The sequence below is a fragment of the Hylaeus volcanicus genome, chromosome 3 (genome assembly GCF_026283585.1).
Source record: "Hylaeus volcanicus isolate JK05 chromosome 3, UHH_iyHylVolc1.0_haploid, whole genome shotgun sequence".
NCBI lineage: Eukaryota > Metazoa > Arthropoda > Insecta > Hymenoptera > Colletidae > Hylaeus > Hylaeus volcanicus.
This window is the reverse complement of record NC_071978.1, coordinates 12,077,716-12,093,468: the sequence shown is the minus strand read 5'-3', so window position 1 is coordinate 12,093,468 and position 15,753 is coordinate 12,077,716. Positions and strand designations below refer to the sequence as shown.

At 41.2% G+C, this 15,753-nt stretch overlaps 1 protein-coding gene across 5 annotated transcripts in view; it reads right to left on the bottom strand.

The window, feature by feature from the left end:
* The window catches only part of LOC128873654 (A disintegrin and metalloproteinase with thrombospondin motifs 1-like), a 128,274-nt gene that overhangs the window by 7,097 nt on the left and 105,424 nt on the right, over positions 1-15,753 (bottom strand). For 3 of the 5 annotated variants that reach the window (XM_054117352.1, XM_054117351.1, XM_054117355.1), the window contains exons 10-25: positions 10,824-11,038; positions 10,284-10,436; positions 9,563-9,715; positions 8,043-8,197; positions 6,935-7,274; positions 5,929-6,017; positions 5,492-5,839; positions 4,774-4,946; positions 4,168-4,418; positions 3,482-3,860; positions 3,074-3,235; positions 2,678-2,818; positions 2,484-2,609; positions 2,231-2,401; positions 1,830-2,042; positions 686-877 (exon numbers count right to left, since the gene is read on the bottom strand). In XM_054117352.1, the coding sequence (XP_053973327.1) occupies positions 686-877; positions 1,830-2,042; positions 2,231-2,401; positions 2,484-2,609; positions 2,678-2,818; positions 3,074-3,235; positions 3,482-3,860; positions 4,168-4,418; positions 4,774-4,946; positions 5,492-5,839; positions 5,929-6,017; positions 6,935-7,274; positions 8,043-8,197; positions 9,563-9,715; positions 10,284-10,436; positions 10,824-11,038 (3,261 nt within the window). The remainder of the gene's footprint in view (positions 1-685; positions 878-1,829; positions 2,043-2,230; positions 2,402-2,483; positions 2,610-2,677; positions 2,819-3,073; positions 3,236-3,481; positions 3,861-4,167; positions 4,419-4,773; positions 4,947-5,491; positions 5,840-5,928; positions 6,018-6,934; positions 7,275-8,042; positions 8,198-9,562; positions 9,716-10,283; positions 10,437-10,823; positions 11,039-15,753) is intronic. The other 2 variants (XM_054117353.1, XM_054117354.1) reach the window with 2 other exon arrangements.

Here is a 15,753-nt window from a genome sequence, read left to right as displayed (position 1 = left end):
TTTCATTGGAATTTCCAATTTTGGGAAAAGAAAATAATCGCAGAGAGACAGATCCGACGAGTAGCGTGAATGTTCCAAGGTAACAATGCCAATTCCAATGAAAGGGACACATTATAGCAATATTTCGGAGATTCAGGCCGTTGTAACCGCCGTACTAAACGGGCTACCAAAACAAGAGCTGCAAAGGTCCTTCGAAATGTTAATTATGCGGACTACACGCTGTATTGACGCAGAGGGAGATTATTTTGAGTAAATAAATGTGTGTGTAAAAACTTTACTTGTACTTTTTTCTTTTAATAGCAAAAGTTCGGTTTCTTTTTAGACAGACCGTGTATGTTCTTTATGTCGACGGAGCCCCGCAATCACGCAAAAATGAACATTGTAAGAGGACAGATTGAGTTTTCCCCTTGTTAGTGACAATCTAGAACAGATCTGGGCACTGCGAATGCCTCAGCGCACGGCGAGCACGCAAACTAGTGCCGCCACTAGTTTACGTGCTCGTAGTTCGCTGAAACGCGTGGTACCCCTGGCCCTGGTCGAATTGAAAAACAAAATAAACGTGGGTCCATCCGTAAGCTCCGTGATAGGTTCGAACCAAGACATGGAAATTGCGAAATGGACAAGTTGGCAGGCGATGATAGAAAAAACGTGATCGATGGATCGTAATGGCGAGGTATGAAGGTACCTCAGACCAAGCGTCTTCCTGCCAAATATAGTCACAGGCAACGCGTCGGCAGGACCTCTGCGATCTTGGCTTGGCCAGACCAAGCCTCGAGCACTGCTCGTCCTTAACCGTCACTTCCGGTCCGTGGTTTCCTCTCCTCATCGTGCACTCCACCCTTCGCCTCTGTAGTCCGCTACCGCACGATTTCGAGCACTGCAAAACATTTTCATTCGACCAAACTGCGACTGAAGGCGCCTTCCCTCGACTCCCACAATGATACCTCAGCGAATACATATTTATTCACGGCTCCTATTCAGGTTACTAGCAAGCTACCACTTTTTCTTTGTTCTCTAACGAGACCAATGCTTTCTGTATTTATAATTGACCTTTTCAGTTGGATACTTGCTGGCCTAAGTTGCTGTTTACGCCAGAGTTGAACATTATTCGAATAAATCTCTATCTAGAATTATCTAGATAAGATTATGTAGATAATTATATCTACATAAATAGTTAATTGACACTATTTTTGATAATCCTTATTCGTTGCTACGAATTGTCTTTGGAGACGTGAAAATAAATTTGATATAATGTAAATTGAAATAATGCATACTATTTAAGTTGTTTAAATAAATTTATCTGGATAGAACGTTATTCGTTGTTCGGATAAAAATTAGCACAACTCTGGCTCGCGCTATCTTCTTACCTTTTACTTTCAATCTTTCCATTTGTGCTGCTGCATGTCGAATTAGTATTGATATTACGAGAAAGCCTGATTTAACATTTAACATTTTCACGAAGTAAACTGATCGCATGCCGTTCAATCCACAGAGGAAAACAGCTTTCAACAAAGATGGGATTATAGATTCACAACATCGATAGAAGACTCATTGTCAGTGACACGAAGTTAGGAGGAATGTTCGATTACGTTACCTTTGTGGACCCTCGCGTAACATAGTACAGTATTCTACTTTTACAAAAAGTGGTGGTTCTATCGCAAAGGGTTTCTATTGTCACTTTACACGAAGTAAAGAAATTATACCCTGATTTGGCAAAGATTTTTAGGTGCCAATGACAGTAATAATATTGTAAATATAAGATAATCGGTTATAGAGTGAAATTATATTGTTTACATATAAGGAAAGCGATATTAGGATATAATACTTACGGAGGTCCAGTTAGACACTTTCCATTTTCGGAAAATGTTCGTTTCTAACCGGTTCTTCCTGTTGGTAGGAGTCATACAGGGACTCTTTCGACAGATCTTCACCACTTCCGGTTTCTCGCTGTCGTGGCAGCTATCGTCCGGTAGAATTTCACCGTAGGGACTCTGACAACGCACTTGGCGGTGTTGGAATCCCGCGTCGCATTCGACGTTACACTAAATTCAGAAATCAACGAATTGACTCAATCGTAAAATTTAATCCAATTCAATGATTTTTGTAGGGTGTCACAGTATCTAGAATGGTATACTACCCACGGACCACGATTGTAATTGTTTCAGACATATAAAAGGAGGAAAAAATAACAAATGTATCATTTATTTTTATAAGTTATTCCTCCACTGACCTGACTCCAATCACCAGTGTTCCACATTGGACATCGATGGGGGTTGCAAGGAATAGCAGACAATGGTTTCTTCTTCCTGTCGCAGTAGTCGTCGGGAGCGATGGTTTCCGTTTCGGTGGAAACGCATTTCACCACTGTGGACATGTAGCCATCGATACAAGGCTTGGAACACTGGAAAAAAGATCGCAGACAGTTATTATATATAATTATTCATAGTTCTTCGGAATCAAATCGTAATGAGAAAAGTACCAACCTCCTTGTAGGATCCAACATGCCACTGGTACCCAGAACGGAATATAATATCGCCAACCTCGTTGCCCTGCTGGGAAGGATCCTCCTGTGGTGGATCAGAGGAATATTTAATCGGTGGTGCATTGACCTATAACAACATTCTGTTAGTAGTCTTGCGATTTAAGTACAGCGAGACGCATGAAAAGAGGTAATCACCACTATCGGGCAAGGATGAAGCTGACAGGAGGCGATGTCCTCTGGTTTGTCAGAATTGGAGCATTTGTTGCTAGTAGTTCCATCAGAAGTCTTGCAAAGGACTTTCCTTTGTTTTATACCTTCGCCACAGGTGACTGAACACTGGACACAGGACAAATTTAAATTTTATTATGTGGTTCAATTATATCAACATAATATATTGTATATTGGTACGTGTTATATCAATTTTTTTTATTAGTTATACAGTGGTTTGAATTGATTTTTAATTTCTGTATTTTAATTCAAGATCGAACTGATTTGTAATTTCAGTATTTTAATTCAGGATCGAACTGATTTGTAATTTCAGTATAGAATTCAAGTGCAAGGTCTTAACTAATCCCAAGGCACTATATTTACCGTGCTCCAGTCGCCAACTTGCCATTGATCGCAAGGCCCAGCATTGCAAGCCTCCACGACCTCAGGAGGCGAGTCACCGCAATGACTATGCGACACTATTCGATTGTCCACGTGGCACAAGTATTGCCTTCGTCGTTTGCCCACACCACACGTCACGGAGCACTGCGGTTAAAAAATTACCCTCAAATTCGAAAAAAAGACTCATAAAGAATACATTGATACCACACGTTGAACAATTGCAATCCAATTACTTGGAATATTCATAAAAAATTGCTTCGAAATACAGCTACTTGAAATATTCATAAAAAAATTGCTTGGAAATGCAGCTACTTGGAATATTCATAAAAAATTGCTTCGATGCTTCGAAAATGGCTGAAAATGTCCGAAACAATTTCCAAAACCACTCACAGGGGTCCACTTTTCGAAGTCCCACTTGGGACACGCGTCCTGTCCGCATATCCTCTTCAGATACTTCTCCTGTCTGGCGCAGTTGTCCTCGCTCACTGGTCTCCCATTCGAGTGCTCGCAAACGGCTGTTCTGTATTGAACTCCACCCCCGCAGGTGACACTGCAGCTACCCCATTCACCGTAGTTCCAATGAACGTTCTCGCAGGGACCACTGCAAGCTTCCTTTTCGTTCGGTCGTTGAAGATGCGCGCAGGCCTGCGCGTGTACGGGACGAGGCGGATAGTTCGAGTTGTAGAGGATTTGGAAGCACTTGGAGGTCACAGCGCGAGTACCCGAGCCACAATGACTGGAGCACTCGGACTTGGACGTGATTTGCCACCTGGAACAATTGGGAATGAAGGAAGGGGATCCTCAAAACTGACAGATATTTTTGAAGCTGGAATGTATGTTCAGCAAGGGAGCACTGTTTCAATCATAACTATTTCGACTCAACTCTTTTGTCGCAGTTTTCTATTTGAATCGGATTCGTCTCTCTTTTAGAAATTAATTGTATCGAAACTCTATCGACTCGACTCTTTCGTTTCAGTTTTCTATTTGAATCGGATTCGTTTCTCTTTTAAAAATTAATTGTATTGATGCGTCGATCGCTACGTCACTAAACCTTTAGAGAATCGGAAGACACTTACTTGAGGTAACAGTGACGGTTACAGAGCTGGCTCTCCTCGCGTGGTTTGTCTTCCTCGCGGCAGTAGTCGTCGGAGACGACATCCTTGTGCTCGGTGCTCCTGCATTTAGCTTTGCGATACTTCACGCCCTGGCAAGTGTAACTGCATTCTGACCAGTTGCTTAGAACCCAGGTGTAACTGTCTAGGATCTTTTTAGGCACCGTGTACTCGTAGGTGATTTGAGGTGGATACTCGTCTGGCACCGATAACACCTGAAAGGCCACGTTGCTATTATAAAAACTTACGAGAAATGAAGGAACAGTTTAGATGCTCTAAAACGTGTCGATTCAATTAAAAATAGACTGGGGATGTTTATGGAAATTTACATTTCTACAGATGTAGATAAAGGAATGATAAGTAGAATATTAATATTTTGTGTAACAGTCAGTCACATAAATATTCGTACCATCTAGGTCTATTAAATATTAAATCTATCATTTAATTCGTTATTTATATTAGATATTTTATGAATCTTTTTAATTAAATCCTCACGTTATATTTTCATAAATTTTTCTAATCAGAAATACACAGAAAGTATGCAGACATATTCAAGTGTTCTGAAATTACCTCTAAGATTAGGTCAGTGCCAATAGGTCTGGAACTATTTAAACGCTCCACAACCGATTCAGGTCCGCTGTACTCGATAGTGACACCAGACTGCACGATGGCGATCACTTTCTGGTGCATCACCATGAAGTTCCCGTTCAGTATATACTTGCCGCCTTCTCCGAGTCTTAGAGCTACACAAAACCATTTAATTTCGAGTCACTTTCGATTCTCAACAAATAATTTTATTACTTTAATTCATCAGGTCTTTTTCGAACGATTAACTGTTTTAAACTTCAGGTGATAAATATATTTTTATTTAAGTGTACCTTAGGTTGAATTTGCCTAAGTGGAACAGAGCTAAACAAAATCATTTAATTTCGAGTCACTTTCGATTCTCAACAAATAATTTTATTACTTTAATTTACCAGGTCTCTTTCGAACCCTTAACTGTCTTAAACTTCAGGTGATAAATATATTTTTATTTAAGTGTACCTTAGATCGAATTTGGCTAAGTAGAATCTCAAATGCAGGTAAGTTTAATTTCACTCAAAGATGCATCTCGCTTATCCAGGTGCAAGAACTGTTTGTCCCACTTACAGAGGCTCTGATGTTAATCGTCTTACTCGCAGAGAATTTAATGTTACCCTCTCTGTACATTATTTCATCGCATTTCTCAACTTGTTGTTTTATGGAGTTAATCGATTTGTGCAATGAACGGATGAAATATCAGCCATACCTAGATAGTTGTTGTCGTCTTTGGAATTCATCCAACCATACTGCCTGATGTCGATGTTGCTGCTTCCCGCTGGAATCTTGGTCACTCTCGTGTACCCGTACTGGGTGGAGTTGTAGGTGCCCGTGATCCTCTGGCAAGTGGAATTGTCACCCCTGCAGACGCCGCAAGTGTCGAGCTTCGCCATCGAGTTCAAAACGTGGTCGCATCCCGCTGGTTTACAGTGGCCGTTCACGCACACGTCGAAGGTGTCCAGGCCACACGGCGTTCCGTCGATCACCTTGCCATGCTGCATGTAATACTGATTGCTCTCCACTTGGCAGTACAATATACAACGGTCCTGTGGCAATACTGAAACAGGAAGACCAGACGGCGTAGAGGAAACTCTATTAACGTAGTCTCATATTTACGAGACGCTGGTTACCGATGGAATAACTTACTCCGCGTATACTTGGCGTGCCATTTCACGTCCTTGGTCACGTTTGGTATGTTTCGGTTGTTGTTGTCGAATTGCGAGCACTGCTGCTCCCTGCGAAAAGGGACAAAACGGATTTGTTCGTTGCTTTAAATGCGGGACTTCGAACTTCTTCCTGGAGCCATGCAATTATTAACGCTAGATTCTTTTTTACTGAAGTAAAACTTTAACACGTTCACTGCCAAACTAGTCGTGAAAATTGATACGAGCCTAATACTTTTGTTTCCGTGTAAGTGGAACTTGTTTTTGCAATTTCGTTAGAGGGTAGAGGGTTAAATATGAACATATTGTAGTTATAATGTGTTCACCAAGGGAAGTTGAAGAGGAGACTTAAGGACTCCTGCACAGCTCACTAGGTATGCGTTGACGTTGGTAGTTTCAGTAAAACAAGTAAAGAAGTGAAAATGAACTCTTATTGGGGGTTGTCTTCACCAGGCCCCTATCATAGGGTAGAGGTTTAAATTTAAACATATTGGGTTGTTCAGAAAGTTCATGTCAATTTCTAAGAAAAATTCAAAGGCACATTTAAATTTTGATATATATTTATTGAATTACCTAGGTACCATTTTGTTCTTTCCACCGTTTAAGTGATGTATACATGTCATTTGTTTTCAACCATTCCGATATATTCAAACCTGTACCACCTACCAAAAATCGATATGAATTTTCCAGAGAACCCAATATTATAACTAGACTGCAGATGTTTATGCAAAATAAAATTTTCGCGAACGTGCCTACAAAAATTTAACCTAAATAGAAATTTATTTTATTATCAGCAAATGTTATAACATGAACTTTACTTTCAATCTTTTTTATATTCTTGCATATTGTTTGCATTCTGTAGTTTCTTGCACATTCAAATTTCCTATAAATGCATAAATATCCGCAGTCTAATTATAACCATAATGTGTTCGCTAATGGAGGCTGAAGATATTGCTGAAGAAGTCTTGAACTGAAGGAGTACAACTCACCTGAAATCCGGACTTCCTGGAGGACACTCCTTGGTCCCACAGCTGCGATATTTCACACGATCCCCAACACAGTAATTTCCACCATTTTGAGGGAGTGGACTGTTGCACTCGCGATACTTCTTCTTTATGCCCCCGCCACAGGTCCTCGAGCACTCGCCATAGCGTCCCCATTCACCCCATTGGCCGTGCACCGGCTCCAGATTTGTTCGAGAGACGCACTTGCCCCGATGGCACCATTTGTCGTAGCCACAGGCGGTTCCATCAGCCCAGGGCATGTACTGGGTATGACATTCATCATGATGATCCCACTTCGGTGCGGTGCACCACAATCTCCTGCACACTGCCTGGCCGATAACCAACCAACCGCTCAGTTTATCTCAATTCTTAAGCAGTACATTCGTTATGCGACTATTTGTTTCGATCGTTAGCCCTGCAGGTTCCGAAATTGATCTTCTGGAGTGACTGCAGCGTCAGGGATGAGTTGAACCTCGATAAATGCATGGACCTCGTTCCTCGCGTTGGGGTGAGTGGTGGAGAGGGCTGGTTCAGGGATGATTGAGTAGAGTTGGATAAGAAAAATTATTAGGTACTAGAATTTTGTTATTTCTTTTTTCAGGTCAAAGCAGTAGTGGATTGAAATTTCCTATTCTAATCCAATATTTCTTACTTGATCACCCCCTTTCGTATGCTTTGGTGCAATTATCGAGGTTCTACTCCAACATACAGTCCTTAAATGATCGTACCCTTTATGTCTGTCGAAGAAATTTGTCTTCATAAATTCAATTTAAATATGTACTTCCATGAAACATCAAACTTATCATTTAATTTTGACATATCTCTTCAATAGATATACAGCGTATGTATACTCATGAGTTTGACTGCACATGAGATTAAATGTCGAAATTCCTATCAGCGGCCATTAGAATTTATAGCTCCTTTGTTTCTTTCGTCTCAAAACTAAAATTCCAAAAGTAATCGCGATGCCTGCGTTTCTCAACAAAAGAATCCCTAAGATAGCCTTTCACGAGCCCTTCTAGAGCCGTAAAAAATGCGCTACCTCGGGCTAACTCGTCTGAATGAGTAATTCGTACAAAAACGCGCGACTTACCATCACTGACCATGTGGGAGCAGATCCTGGAGCCTCGACCGAAGACGAGCTCGCACTGCTTGTTCGCGGAGTAATCCTCGCCTGACAGTCTGCTCGCGTCCTCCATTTCCATGATCGTCGCGGGCTTGTCGAGCAGGCAGTTGCCGTTCCCAGCTCTGAAACAAATTTCGACATGCTCGAAGATCATCGTTCCGGTTAGTGGCCCACCGCGCGGTCATTTGGGTGGAACGAAAATTTTTGTTGGAAACGAATGGCCCTCGCGACGCGCGGGTCATTTAGAATCCAGCGGAACCGGATTCCTAAGTGACGAGTCGTCGGGTTCTTCTGCCGCTGCAGAAAAACTTGCACCACCGCGTCTACCAATCGAACCGAATTCGATGAGTGAACTGAAGGTAGAGGGTAGAGGGTTAAATATAAACATATTGTAGTTATAATGTGACGCTTAGTTACAGGGTATCATCAAAATCTGAATCTTGACTGTGCTGATCCATGTTGGGGACACTTGTCGCTTTCTAAGGGAAAGGGGATAAGTAATCGGTGGATGGTCAGTGAGATTTGCAGGAGGTTTGACCATATTTGGTCATTCTTTTCAGTGGCAAAAGTTAAAGGAGATTAAATAAGAAATTATTATTGTATTTCTCATCCGATCCATGCTAAGGACCTTTGTTGCTCTCTGAGGAAAGGGCAAGTGACTAATTAAAGGAAAATTAGTGGAGTTTGCAGGTGGTTTGACTATGTTTGATCACTCTTTTCAGTGGCAAAAGTTACAGCAGATTAAATAAGAAATTATTATCACATTTCTCAGCTAATCCATGCTAATAACCCTTATTGGTTTTTAAAGAAAGGGGAAAATTGCTAATTGAAGGACAGTCAGTGAGGTTTGCAGGTGGTTTGACGATGTTTGACCACTTTTCTCAGTTGCGAAGTTGAAGGAAATCAAATATGAAACGATAGTACTCCTCAACTAATCCATGCTAGGACCTTTATTATGTTTTAAGGACGTGGAGACTAAATTGGTGGACAACCAGTAAGGTTTACATGAGGTTTAACCATCCTTGACCGCTCTTATAACGTTGCAAAAGTTAAACGAGGTCAGATATGAATATATCACACTTCTCAGATTCTTGGACATTCGTTTGACTGAGTAAACACGTTGCAGAACCTTGAAAGAATTTCCTCCAGCATCTTAGTGATCCAGGACTCCACGAAAATGAGACTTAGGACTTGCAACTTAATTGTAAAAGAGACTCGCTGCTCTAACGAGAGCCAAATTGATTTAAGTAAACTTGCTACGCGTCAACAGAGGTTCAGCTCACGCCTGTTAACGTTTAGAACAATCCAACGACGCCATAAACAATAGACACGTGGAACGGTATCTGGCTGGATGAAGAAAAAGTAAATCCTAACGAGACAGACGAAGTCTAATGCCGGTCAGAGCAATGGTCAGGGGTCAATTCATCGGCGTGACACTTTTCAGAACGATGTCGTTTATTGTCTCGTCAAGGTAATAACTGACTCACTCGAGGAACTCAGTGACGTAATGCCTGGAACACGCAGACCATTCCCACGGGAAGGTGTTGTCGTCCAGCATCCTGGACATGATGTTGTGCACGCCTGAACGGTTCCTGAACCCTCTGCACTTCGTATCGTCGTCGTCGTGTGGCATATTCAGTCTGGAATTCGAAAAATTTGATACTGATTTATTTTTTTATAATTTTTAATTAGGAAGCATATTTTTATTTACACTCTAATTCCTGGCTTGGCCAATTTATGCTGAAATTAATATTGGAGGACTGTGGAAATTTGTAATTAAAATGATGTTGACGGTTTCATTTTTACATTTTTAACTAGCAAGGATATTTTGAAACCCTCTAATTCTTATCTTGAATAATTTATGTTGAAATTAATATTGCAGAAATGTGGGATTTTTTAATTCAGAGCATTAATTTAAGAACAGAAGTCCAACTACATATTGCAGTCTGAAATCAGTTCTATCTACGTTTGTAAACGATCCAAGCGTGGAGAAAAGATGACACGAGTGTAAGTAATATAAAAATATGAGAACATTCGTTCAAGGTGGTCTTATGGACGAAAAAGAAGCGTCCCTAGTATGTTCCCCATGGCCCACTATATTTATAAAGTGGTCCAGCTGATGTCAGTCGCTTGGACCACCTTGCGTACTAATTCTCGACCGAAATAGGCACTTATTTACGACAGTTTGATTACTCCAGTTCTACTCACACGTGACCAATCTCGTGAGCAATCGTGAATGCAGCAGCCAGCCCATTGTCCTGAACTATGGCGCAGGAGGACCCTGGAGAACACATACGTCCCAGCTCGGCCAGACCCAAAGTGTCGCAGCGCATTTCGTCGGGATTGTGGCACAGATTTTCCCTGAAAATATTTCGTTGCTTTGCAAACCACCAAATAAAACCATCTGCGGTATTTCAAAAGCATGAGGAGCACATATAAACTTATAACTTGTTACTACAATTTAAAACGGAGGTCTGGATTAGATCTAGATTAGGTCTTAGGTGTTATCAGGCAGTTCCAAGACTCTCTTCAATTTTATACGAATACATACACTTCTTCAGATGGGAATTCATGCTTAGACAATTTAGTATAGATGTCTGGGTTAGCTCTGGCTTAGATTCGAAGTGCCATCATGCAGTTTCAAGGCTGTCTTCAATTTTATATAAATACCTCCACTTTCACAGTTGATCATTCATGCTGAAACTACTCCCTAGCGGATTCCCCCTCAAGTCGCCAGGCTTTACGTACCTCGTTAAAAGGAGAGCAGCGTCGTGATGCTCTGGGGACGGTTCATCAGGGTTGTTGTGCTTCTGCCATTTGCAGAACCCCTTCAGCATGTCTGACGCCGCGATTCCTTCCCTTCCGTTGTGCCTAGGCGCGAATATTTCGTTGGTCCTCACGATTTTCATCACGGAGATGCTCACAGGGTTGCCAATGGACTGGTCCTTGTAGAGCCGCGACACCTGGAAGAATCGCACGCGTTATGTTCCTCTCGAGGACTCTTCTATACGCTGAAAAGTGGGAGAAGGAAAGAAATGAAGAAACCAAATGGAAATTAATGTATGGAGGGTAACGAGACGTAAACGTTTCTTGCAAACGCGAGGCACACCTGTACGCGCTTATTAACCTAGCATCGAAAGCGAGTTATAGCGTCTGGGTTACATAATTGGAGCGTTAAGACTCTAATAAGATGTATTCAACACCTTCAATGTCGTTGTTCTGATCTCGTCGTGTAAAAAGAAGTAATTGACGAGATCAACGATTTTGTGTCATAAGTCAGCACGTATCGCATGTAGATATCCTCGTGATTCGTATACTTCATTTACTATGTATAACAAATTATTATTCATGGTACAGAGGCAGAAAACCTGGCGATGTGACATGCGATTGCAACAAGTCAACATAAAAAAAAGCGATTTTCTTTTAACATAACCGCCAGCGAAGTTTCTAATTTATACATTCGCTGTGAAACGAGATAAAGAATAGCTTGCACCTGTTGAGTGCGAAACCGCGCTGCAGCTTCTTTTAACTTTCTACACGCGATAACGGCCCGTAAATAACCAATCGGGAGCGCAAACACTGTCAATTACCTAACAACGCGCTGGTTGGATAATGGTAACCCTAAAGGGGAGGCGAAGAGTTGATGACTGGAAGGCGTGTAACTATTTGCAATAACACAAGTGCAGTTCTGAATTGTGGTGGAAGTTGTCAGAATGTATGATAGTTGTAGAATATCCTCTATTTGTTGAGATATTCTGCTATATAAGCATTGAAAAGTACAGGATGGAATATCATAATCTTTGCAATAGCTCAGTTATTGTCGTTTACAGTAATGCAATTAGAGTTTTAAATTATAGAGGAAGTTGTCAGAACGTATGACAGATGTAGAATATCCTTTGTTTGTTGAAACATTCTACTATAAGTATCGAAACTAGTGCATGATGGAACGAATGTCATAGCCTGACATGTAATAATGACACCACAGGTGGTCCCAGTATGAATACAAAACGTGAGACAGGGCTCACGTTTAAGGACTGTTGAAGGTGTCGTAAGGCAGAATTAATAGACGTAGAACAGAATTGTTTAGGATGTACTTCGGTAATATTAATAGACACTTTCACTGTCTTTTCTTAGCCCTCAGGGGCTGTAGCATGCGAATGTGCAGCTACAGTACGAGTTTAGCGACCTCGAGGTATCCGAGCTTGAGGCACCAAAGACAAGATTAACGTACATGTAATATATTGAGTTCTGGTACGATAACTAAGGGTTGGTTTCTGACTATAGAAGCCCAAAATTAAAGAGTTTACAAGGCAAAGTAATGCTAAGAATAATGGAAATAATTACTACATTGTAAAGTATGAATTTATTGCAATAACTAAAGCGACAGTTATGCACTTAAATAAACCAAGTTTAAGCTCAAATGCCTTTTTTATCCAAAAATAAACAAATCGGTCCAAGGAAGAGTTAAATTCTGCAACTCAACTCTCTTTTGATGTGGTTTTTTTTCTCCGCAGCCTTTATAATGAAAAAGTGACGAAGTAGCGGGCGCATCCGCCATGGTTTATACGCCAGCCCAATGGATTCGTTCCGCAGCGATCGTTCGAGGGCTTTTTGGGATGCGAGACACGCCACTAATTAAGAGTCCACTGTGTCTCGCATTGTTTATGCACGGCTATCTTCTTTTTCGTCCGTCCCCAGCCATCACACCGTGTGCTTTTCTTCTCCAGCCTCTCCTTTCTCGCGGCGCATCCTCGACGCTTCATTAAGATGCAATCGAGTCCGTTTGTAAAAATCATTGTCCGCGCTTATTAACCGCTTTGCGTCTGACGAATATGCGTTCGTTAATGCCGCGAAACGGAGATTGAACGCAACTGACAACTTGTGGGGTCTGTAGACGTACACTGTCCGCCGTAAACCTCGACCCAGCTCACAGGGAGCGATAGAGACTTTATGGGACTGGTCAAGGAACTCTATGGCGTATCGCGAGCTCTTTCCAGGTATTCATTTTTAATTATGTTGGAGATAATAGTCGAGATTGACGGAGGTTAGAAGTAGATTCACTGGTTGGTTTGAAGATATTGATGGACTGTGGATGTTTATGCAAATTTATATTTTTGTATAGCCAGTACTATAAATATTCGTACCCTCTGCGGTTATCAAAGAAATTTGTCTAAATGACAAGTTTGGTTTTTTCTAAATAAATTTTTCATTGTAGATACATACACACGCAGAATTTATTTACGTACATATTTATTACAGAAAATTTATTTGGTAATATCAAACCTATCATTTCATTTAATATAATTTCTTCGGTAGGCGTATAGGGTACGGATGTATATGGAACTGACTGTATAGACAGATGAAGAACAGAGAAGTGAATCAAAGTATCATATTTTTTATATTTAACATATCTATGTGTTTGTACACATCCTTGTATATTTTTGTATATTTACATTAATCATAAATGATTAAATATTCCCAGTCTATTGCTGAGGAAGATTCCTTTGAAGAATTGTCTGAATAGCTAGCCCCTGAAAGAAGGTAGTAAGGTTGAATAGGACTTGAAGTCCGAGTTTTTCCATGGTCAAGGTGTCCAGATGTTAACATTTCTATCATTCGAAAGAGCGTAGTGTCAGTAGGCTCTTCGCAAGCCTCCAGAAGTGGCATGTTCCTGATTTCTATATCAAATCCTCGAAGAACTGAACCCATATTCCTCACCAGTCACTGCATTACATCCATCCTCGCCCCATCCTTTCAAACACTTTCATAACTACACTGCAATTACCTAGCCAAGCTTCTTAAGGTCATCTCAGGTTACCTGAAGAACCTATTCACCTCTCCATCCCTTGTCACAAGCCTTCACCAAGAGAATCTCTACTATATCCACTCCAAAACGTACTCTAAACGCTCTCGTGTTAACATACCCAAGCGCAAACTCTTCAGGAAAACAGAATAACATTCCTCGACTGGCGCAAACGCCAGGAAATCTTCGTTCGGTGCGATTAACCGTGAACAACGAGTCGCGAGGCATGTCGGGGCAGCTTTATTAGATGAAACGAAGCGGCCCTAATGCATTCAATTGGAGCAACGCTTCGTACGTCGGGCTGATGTGTCACTCGGGCACGTTTCCCCAACAGTTCGCTCCGGGGAATAGAGTGGTTGCAACAGATTCGCCCGCGCAGAACGGCTATTTGTCCGTAATTGATTGATTAAACGCACGCTTGCACTTCGGACCACGCGGCACGATTCGCAACAGGCCAACGTCGCGGATAAACGCGCGTTCATCTGGTCGCGATGGGGAATTCTCGAGATTCTTGAAGAAAATGGAGATACTCTAGCATTTTAGTGTGGGACAAGTGTGGAGGATATCAGCTTGGAATCGGAAATTAAAGCAGAATAGGATTATTTCATTATTTAGGGTTGTGGTATATACTTTTTGGATGTAACTTAGAATATGATTGACAACAAGGAAAATCAGTATATAATAATCTATTACAAACTACGATTTGATCCAACAGTTACATATTCATTTATCCATTGTGAAATGTTTTTCATTGTTCGAATTTTTATTTTTATTCGACTGGAGATGTGAATGATCATCCTCCCAGCTCAAACAATTTCAGCGACATTGAATATTGAAGTTCTCCATCCCTCTTCGAAACTGGAGGACTTGAAATCCTCTGGAGCTCAGACCTAACCGCAGAGCTCATGACTGATCAGATACAAACGTAATCGACTAGTTTACAAGCTCCGTGTAATTTCGTTTCGAGTATTCTTGTTTCTAAAACGACTTATCCCATTTCCCCGAGCTGCTTTTTGCGAGATCGATCAACTGGTCGGATAAAATCGTAAAAAAGGTCCCAGGAGAAGTCCCACTGGACCGGTTAGAGGGATCGACCGAGAAACGCCGGCAATTCAATCGTGTCACCAGGCGATCGCAATGTCAGACCCTGGCAAAGAGACGAGTTTTTCATTTCCATGGAGGTGGTCATCCATAAGAGACGTCGCTGAGCTCGAGGCACGGCGATCCTGTCCCACACTTTACGGGTATGGTTAAATGGGTTACAACGACGGCAAAAATCCATGTTTATTAACGTCGTCACCGACAGCTCTTCCCGGTTGCCCACCTTTCGTTCGTCACGCGTCTGCGTTAGTAAACTGTCGCGAACTTCTGACGCGACAGACACGTCGGCCATGATGGATTCCCATCAATTAAATTAGTGGCTTTCGCGGCAGGAAGAGTCATTGTTTCTTTTTGTTAACAAATTTGAAGCCTGGGATTTGGTCTCGCTAGAAATGAGGCACATTTATCTGATATTATTAAGAATTTAAAAAATCATGATTTTGACATTTTATAGAATATTTTTGCCCAATTATTATATGTGGAGAGAAAGCTAACTATCCTGTTTCAAAGTGCTACTGCGAGGAGTTGTAAAGAATTTTTGAGAATGACTGATATAAAATAATTGATCTTTCCACATCTTGAATTTTTATATGCAATGTCAACTCCATCTACCATAGATTACTATGTGGTCTATACGTTGCCCTCCAATTAGTTGTATCATGATAAAAGGAAAACAACCTAACATAAATCTCTTGTCACAGCGTTTAAGCTCGTCCACTAGTACTAATTCAGCTTAAAATCCACAAGCTTTCCCTACGTACGCCTTGAATTGAA